The 8,131-nt window shown below is 35.2% G+C and overlaps 1 protein-coding gene across 2 annotated transcripts; it reads right to left on the bottom strand.

Annotated features, from left to right (window-relative positions):
* Positions 1-6,817, bottom strand: LOC112506993 (serine/arginine-rich-splicing factor SR34-like). 2 transcript variants are annotated; one of them, XM_025111370.1, is made up of 14 exons: positions 6,743-6,817; positions 6,354-6,442; positions 5,592-5,657; positions 5,435-5,509; positions 5,211-5,337; positions 5,073-5,119; positions 4,649-4,706; positions 4,495-4,544; positions 4,346-4,402; positions 4,160-4,251; positions 3,940-4,038; positions 2,022-2,055; positions 670-772; positions 1-250 (listed from the first exon to the last, which is right to left on the bottom strand). In XM_025111370.1, coding segments are annotated over exons 2-14 (894 nt in total). In that variant the 5' UTR covers positions 6,438-6,442; positions 6,743-6,817; the 3' UTR covers positions 1-248. The 2 variants fall into 2 exon arrangements, with proteins under 2 accessions (XP_024967138.1, XP_024967137.1); XM_025111369.1 differs by having other exon boundaries at positions 1-255; positions 672-772.
* Between the last annotated feature and the right edge of the window lie 1,314 nt (positions 6,818-8,131).

Below are 8,131 nucleotides of genomic sequence, written 5' to 3'. Positions count from 1 at the left end.
TAAGAAAATTGAACTTAAAAGCAAAAAATTAACACCAAATTCAGTTGAATGAATAATCTCTTTTAGCAATGTAGAACAGGAAAGGCAGTAAATCTAACATAGTTTAGCACACACTGGACCTCCCAAATCCATTTGTGCCCAATCTCACCAAAACACAGAATCAATAATCCACTATTAAACTTCAAAAAGAAGTAACATCGATATGCTTGTTCCTCGCTTCGTAATCAACAAATCGTCAACTGCATAAATCATCACCTGAAGTAACATCGATATAATGAGCACCATACAAATGCAAAAAGAGTTTGTGACGCTGTTCGTAGAACCAACCGCTATTGTTAACAGAAATACGGTTTCACTTTTTACCTATGTTCCGACCCAAATCCACCAAATCCTTGCGCCAAAGGTTTACGCAGAAAGTGGTCTTCTGCATAAGGAATCTTATTTATTTTATTTTATTTTTCTGAAAACCAATCTTTATGCATATGTGCGTAAGGATCGGCTAAAAAGTGAATTTTGGTTAGAAAATGGCTAAAAAGTGAATTTTGGTTAGAAAATGGCTAAAAAGTGAAACCACTTATCAGCTTTTGCTATTTATGTAAATTTCCCTTGTTATTATCGTAAAGATAAAAACAAGTATCAAATGGTGTATAAGGAAGAGCTAACAGTTATACCGAGATAAACTCTTGCTCCTGCTACGACTCCTGCTTCTGCTTGGGCTCCTGCTCTTGCTAGGACTGCGTCTTTTCGGGCTTTTACTAACCCGCTTTGGACGCTGAACTCGAATGTGACACACAACAGTTATATGAAGAGTATTAACAGTATGCACTACAACAATATCGGCTTTATAGGACGCCAAATATATCTAAATATCTCAATAGACTACTTTATAGGACTCAAGTTTATAGGTGTTCGTCCTATGTAGAGATGTTGCAATAAGTTGATAGAACGCTTTGGGTGTTCTAACAAGTTTTTAGGACATTCTTGAAATAAGACGTCCTATTAATCTTTTTATATGACATTATTTGAAAAAATATTCTATAAAAACAGGTTTTGTGTCAAAAGATGTGTTCATAGAATGTTTCTCAAAAATGTCCTAGAAACTTGCTAGAACGCCCAAAAAGCATCATGTCAGTCAACTTATTGCAACACTTTTACATAAGATATATAATTGTTTGGTCCTATAAACTTGAGTTATATAAAGTGATCTACAAGACATTTAGAGGTGGTTTGGTTGGTTTTCCATCAAGTCTTGTGTGGATAAAGCTATATGTGTGAATTAATCAGTCTGTTTAGATTGTGAAGATTTTGATTGAGAGGGTTTTTTCTTAAATGAAAGGAGCATGTTTTTTAGTTGGGGCTTGGGAGGGAGGGGTTTGGAAGAAAAAAAAACTTGACTTTCTCATAAAGCTCCCCCTTAGAAGCTTACAGAATAAGCCACGTTCTATATCATTAAGCTACTACCAAATAGTCACGTATAGCTAACCAAATAAGTTGTGAGTCCCATTAAGTTGTTAACAAACAGGCCCTTAGGGGTTGTTTGGTTGGTTTCCATTAAATCCTGTATGGATAAAGTTGTCCATGTCGATAAATCTGTGTATATAGATCATGAAGGCTTTTGTATGGGAGGATTTTTTCATAAAAGGAGCGCGTTATTTAATTGGAAGGGGAAGGATTGGAAAAAGCTTAGCTTTCTACATAAAGCTTCTCCCTGGAAGCTTATTGATTAAGCCACTTTCTATATCATTCAGCTACTACCAAACAGTCATGTATAGCTGACCGAATAAGCTGCGAGTCTCATTAAGCTACTAACAAACAGGCCCTTCCGCCCTTAGAGACATATTTGGTGTTCTATAAAACCGAATTTGTTGCAGTGATGATTATTAAACAACCCATTAGGCAAATATAAATGAAACTATGGGGATAATAAGCCAATGAATTAAGCAAATCAAAATTGAGAACAACCCAAGAAAAGTACCCCTAGAAGTCTAAACGAGATTAAATCAAATTATGGTTTGACTTACAGATGGTAGAGGAGATCTGGATCTTGAAGGAGATCTGCAAAAGTTCCAGAAACAACCGAGTTTAATATCCAATGTTCCCCGTTAACAAGTCTGATCCCAGAGCCTTGATGCCACTTCCACGTCAGAGACTCAGTAACCATAATCAATATTAATGAATGGAAATGTATAGCAGCCCAACAGAGACCAATATATGACAGGACCTAAATAAGACCTAATGAATTAGGAGGTAATCAAAAGTAATTAAAAAATTAAAAGTAGAATGAAAAAAGGATGCTAATGAAGAAGACACAAGGGTGCAATTGGTATCCAGACAGGATAGAACAGGACAGTGGTTCAACGTTTGGCAAGGGACAACTGGACATAACAGATAAATGACCACTTAATTATTTTATTAAATTATAACAAAATAAATATTTTATATAACAAAATATATCATCAGAAAGTTTTCGTCAAGACGATTAAAATGACACCAAAATAAAAGGTTCATGTAGTTTCCAATTTTTATTTTATACCTTTTCTAAATTATTTTATCATTATTAATATTTAATAAATTACATAAATTACATAAATTAATTAAAACATAAAAACAGTATAAAAATAATATTCTGAGGATCGTAAAGTGAAAGTTTAAAGAACATAAAATACAATAAGTCAAATGTAAAGAGGAAAGCATATTTGATATTTTAGAAGAAAATTAAGTTCTATTTTGAGGTTATATTGGTAAAACACAAGTCTGTTCCACATAAAAGTCTTGCCAAACGTGGAACAGGGATCCCTCTTCTGTCTTGTCCAGAGTACCAAATGCACCCTAAGTGAACAGGCAAGAGAACTAACGAATTAACTGAACAGATATGGTCCAACTGTTTATACTGTGATTTCCCATAGTCCATAGTCATCTAGCTGCCTAGTTCACAATCCAGCTTTACCATTGCAATCCATATCCATGATTCTTCTTGTTCCCAATCCAGCACCCATGGGCTTTCATGATGCTTATTTAAGAACACCATAAGGAATTCCAAAACTGGCATCTACAAAGCAATATACCTCAACAACCATAAGTGTTATAGGCAATTGTACCACATCCCATCAAAATTTTAAGATGTAATCCCCAAATAGCTGAATATGTCCATATCTAAAAAAGAAAAAAGACGGGTCTCATCATAAAATTTTCACAGAATGAAGAACCAATGACGGTTGGACAATAATTTCCTCAACATTTCTGCTAAAAGAAAATCAGGAACTTTACCATAGGATTGATAGTAGAATTGGAAACAAAGCTGGAAGTCATAAGTTCTACTTCGGCTACAACTAGAACTCTTAGGGGCTGTTTGGTTGGTTTTCCATTAAGTCCCGAATGAACAAAGCTGTCGATATTGATTAATTTGTCTTTATAGATCGTGAAGTTTGGGAAGGTTTTTTATAGATGAAACAGCATGTTTTTTAATTGGGAGGGACAAATTTAGAAAAAACTTGGCTTTCAGCATAAAGCTCCCCCTAGAAGCTTACTGGATAAGCCACTTTCTATATCATTAAACCACTACCAAACAGTCATGCATAGCTGGCCGAATAAGTTGTTAGTCCCATTAAGCTCATTAAGCTGCTAACAAGCAGGCCCTTGGTAAGCATGCATTTGCTCATTTTAAGATCTTCTTTAACTCATTCTACTGGCCTACAATTTTAACAACCACTAATTGCAACTTCAATCAATTCAACAATTGAAAGTAACCAAAACAAGGTAACATTATAGTAACTAAATCAAATTGGCATTATCATGCACCAAGACTGTTTAGTTATTCAGTAAAAAGATGGGTGCCTCAAGTCAGATTATCTCATTTTTACTACGTCAAAAAAGTGAACCTTCAAACAAAATAAGCATACAAAACCCAAGACCAAAATATTAGACAGGAGGAAGGTTTGCCTTGATAAAGAGCGCGGTTTAGATCCAGAACGAGAACGGGGAGAGCCAGACCTCGAATGAGATCTTGAGCGACGAGAAGATTTCACTTTTGGGGACTTGCTGCATGAGAATATGAACCAAGTTAAGTTAGCATGAGGTGCACCACGGAACATGAATTTGTGTATGCTAATTTTGACAAAGTCAAAGTTAAAGTAAATGGAGCAATCAAGCATGTTCCAACCTCCGACTTCTGCTGCGACTCTTGCTATAGCCCCTGCTTTTGCTCCGACTGCGGCTGCGGCTCCTAGAATGGCTTGAATCATATTCCTTCACCTATAGGTTTCAAGCAGAGAGATCAACACACATAACAAAAAAATATGCATTGTCTATAATCCATGAATAGTTGGCATATTAGGTGAAATCTTACACGTATAACTCCACGGGAGAAAGCATTCCGAAATTCGGAATCGTCCAATTTCCTTATCTGTAGACAAAATTGACAAAATTTACAACTATAGCTTCAAAATGAATGCATATCTGCACTGCAGAGGGCGGAAAAAAAGAATAATCTTTTACGGCATATTTCATGTCGTCATAGTTTGTGTAGTCCACAATCCCTGTGGTGCCTGCAAAACAATAACACATCACCCACAACACCTTAGTAAAGTGTCTACATATTTCGATTAAATAGAGTATGACCTAACAAGATTAATTTAGATTATACTCATACCACCACCCTCCCTAAAAACTTGGGAGAAACAAACATCTCCAGCCCGGCGCATGTGATCCTGAATAACAGAAGAAATGTGAAGAGAAAGATACAAGACTGACAGACTAGTTGAACCACATAAATTTTTCAAGTTCTCCTTAAGGCCAATATAGAGCAAAAGCACGAAACATAATCCCCTTATAGAAATATGGTTTACATAAAGAAATACAAAACTGGCACCATGAGAAACAATCACAATTCACGGACCAGACATCCATCAATATTGTGTCTAAAACTACAAACTTTTATCACTAGTTAGCAAACAAATAACCAAACTTGAACCGTAAAGCAATTGATATGTTTGACTTCAATTTTGATGAAGATATTACCAATATATTCCCCAAAATTTCAAAGATCCAACTTCCATATATTAAATCATACTGACCTTAAGGTCTTGCCATGATGCAGAAGAAGGTAACCCAGTAATCATAACTGTGTCAATCATAAAAAACAATTATATTTGAGAATTGAACTCTTAATCATTAACATGGTGCAAAATGCATAACTAAACTAAAATACACACCTCTGTAATCTGAGCGTCTAGAAACTCCCCCACCCCGACCACCACCACTCCCACCACGACCACCTCCATGACTGCTATAACGATCCGTAGAAGATGAGTTACCACGACCACCATGAGCAAGTTCCACCTGTTCAGACAATTTGATGTTAAATGTATCGACTGTTGCTGCTACTTCCAAGTGAAACAACATGATATCTTGTGTGTGCTTTGTATGTGCGACCAACCCTTAATCTGTGCCCGTCAAAATCGTAGCCATCGCGACCACGAATAGCATCTTCAGCATCACGAGCCTCCTCAAACTAACAGAAAGACCATCAACCTATATGAGGACAAGAATGAATAAAAAAAAGACAGCAGTAGCATAAGCGAAATGAAGCTCACCTCAACAAAGGCATAACCTGGAGGTCTTGGTGGAATTTTCAAATCAATGTGAGCTATTGGACCATACTGCAATCAAATGAAAAAGAAAAAATATAGCAAATTTATTACTCCAGACAACAATACTCACACCTATTAGGAAGCTAATGGACATATAGTTTGCACATATCTGAACAAGTTGATGGATTAAATGAACTTTCTCCTTCCCATAGAATGGAAAGACAGAAAAAGGGTTTCAAAAAATTAGAGATGTTGCTTTCCCAGTGCAGAGTTTCATATGAGTTCCTTTATCCTTTTTACCATTTCTCTTGGTTTTATGTAACCTATCATTTCCTTTCTTGAAAATTAAATGAATTATATTGATTCTGAACCTGAAATGTATCCCATGTCTCTTCTAAAAATTCAAGTAATTCAGAATGCTTGAAAAGCTGAATGCTCTACACTACATCTGGGGCAAAGAAATCCGAACCATATATTGTGACATTTAGACTACAATTTGGAATCAAATGTTATGGCATGCAGACGGCAGAATTCAATCTGAAATTTGGAATCAAATTCGAAACTAAATGTTTTTCACTTGTCAGTATTGTAACATTTAGACTACAATTTGGAATCAAAATCGAAACCAAGTATCTGTCACTTGTAAAGTCCAACGAGACGTCACATGTGGAACTCAATTTGAAACCAAAGGTTATAACATTGAAGTCCGATTTGAAACCAAATTTTGTCCATTACCGATCTAAATTAAAAACCAGATGTAATTACCTTGTAAAATAAATCCTCCACTTCTCGCTCACGAATATCCCCAGGAAGATTACCAACATATAGCGTTCTGCTAGAGCGACTCATTGTTCCTAGTGACAGTAAAATTCGAAAATCAACACAACCTAATCGGAAAGATAAAATTATTCAAACATCCAACAAAACAACCGATAACATTCTAAAAGAACCTAAATCATACAACCAAATTACTAAATTACACGAAGAAGTGCAAGAAACGCGAAGCTGCGTAACGTATAACAAAGAGAAACAAAACAATTTAAACCTAGCAAAAATTTCCAATTGGGGAAGAACACATGCATGCATATAAGATCGTAAATTGGGGAAGAACACATACAATGTAAATGATCGACCTAAAATGGAGCTGCGTGTACCTGAACGAGGTGAATATTGGTAGTCGGGGCGCTTTGGTGGATAGAAATCGCCAATTAGGGTTTTGAGAGAGGGACGATGACTATAGCCGTTGAAAGAGAGTAATCATTCCATGTGGTGTGGTGTATGCTGAACCTTGATAAGAATCAAATCTAACGGTGGATAATTGATTTACGGGGGAGGGAAAATAATAGGCTGGCCCAGTCTTGTGGGCTTTTTACTATTAACGAGGAATTTCTTAAGAAAATTGTGAGAAAAATAGCTAATCGCCTAATCCGAACCAAAGCTCACTACCCTCGTCTAAACCGCTACGATTATGAACCATCATGGATCACCATCGGTCTGAACCATCATCGACAGTCGTTGATTTAGTAATGTCGTTTGCCTTGTGATTATATTTTAGTTGTATATTTAATATTGTTTTACATATTAAATAATTATTTTATTAAAGTATTTTTAGTTTTAAAAAAATGCATTTTAATCATTTACCAATATTTCACTCGTTTTTAACTCTTTTTTCCTTTTTCTTTTTTCGCACCAATCTCTTACCAATATTTTGACATAAAGAACTCAAGTTCTTCATCAAGTAATGAATTCCATTTTATCATTTGAAGTTTAGGTTTTTAAATAAAACCGAACAAAACTTTAAACTTCAAAATTAACTCTTAAAACATAGGACTACTAGGGTTCAATAGATCTTTTAAAAACGAAACTACAAATATAAAAATCACAAAGTTTGGTTGAGAATCTCACTTTGAATCAACAAAAAATCAAAAATTATGACTCCAACTTTAAACTCATATTTCTCCCTCATTTTTAGCTTATTCCTCGAATAATTTTGAACGGAAATGATGCTCATCCGATCCTCTACACTTATATCTAAGTGTTTTGGCGTATTGGTTGACGACTAGAGCCAATGGGGAGCTTCAAATTGATCCACCGGTTTCAATTTCTGAAAAACATTCAGATTCCTTCTTTTGATGGAATAAGTTATTCTACTTCCATAAATCTTACATTCAGCCCCTTGAGCTTCTGACATTTACATTTGGGGCCCTATAACGTGATAATTAACAATTTTGGTCCAAAACGAATTTAAACTCTTGACAAATTTGAGCCCTCTCATCTCGTTCATTTACATTTTTTGTCCAATACAATAAAAACTAGTTTTATTTTATTTTTTTCATTTTCTTTTTTCTTTTCTTTTCATATTTATTTATTTATCCCGTTTTGGGATATCATAGTATATATATATATATACACACACACATACACAAGCATGCTCATATGTGTGTATATGAATGCTCTGTATATGTGGTATATATGCTCCTCTCCCTCCCCCCCCCTCCTCTCTCTCTCTCTCTCTCTCTCTCTATATATATATATATAGGAAG

The sequence above is a fragment of the Cynara cardunculus genome, assembly GCF_001531365.2.
Source record: "Cynara cardunculus var. scolymus isolate 2C chromosome LG 2, CcrdV1, whole genome shotgun sequence".
Lineage (NCBI taxonomy): Eukaryota > Viridiplantae > Streptophyta > Magnoliopsida > Asterales > Asteraceae > Cynara > Cynara cardunculus.
This window is presented reverse-complemented; position numbering and strand designations above follow the sequence as displayed.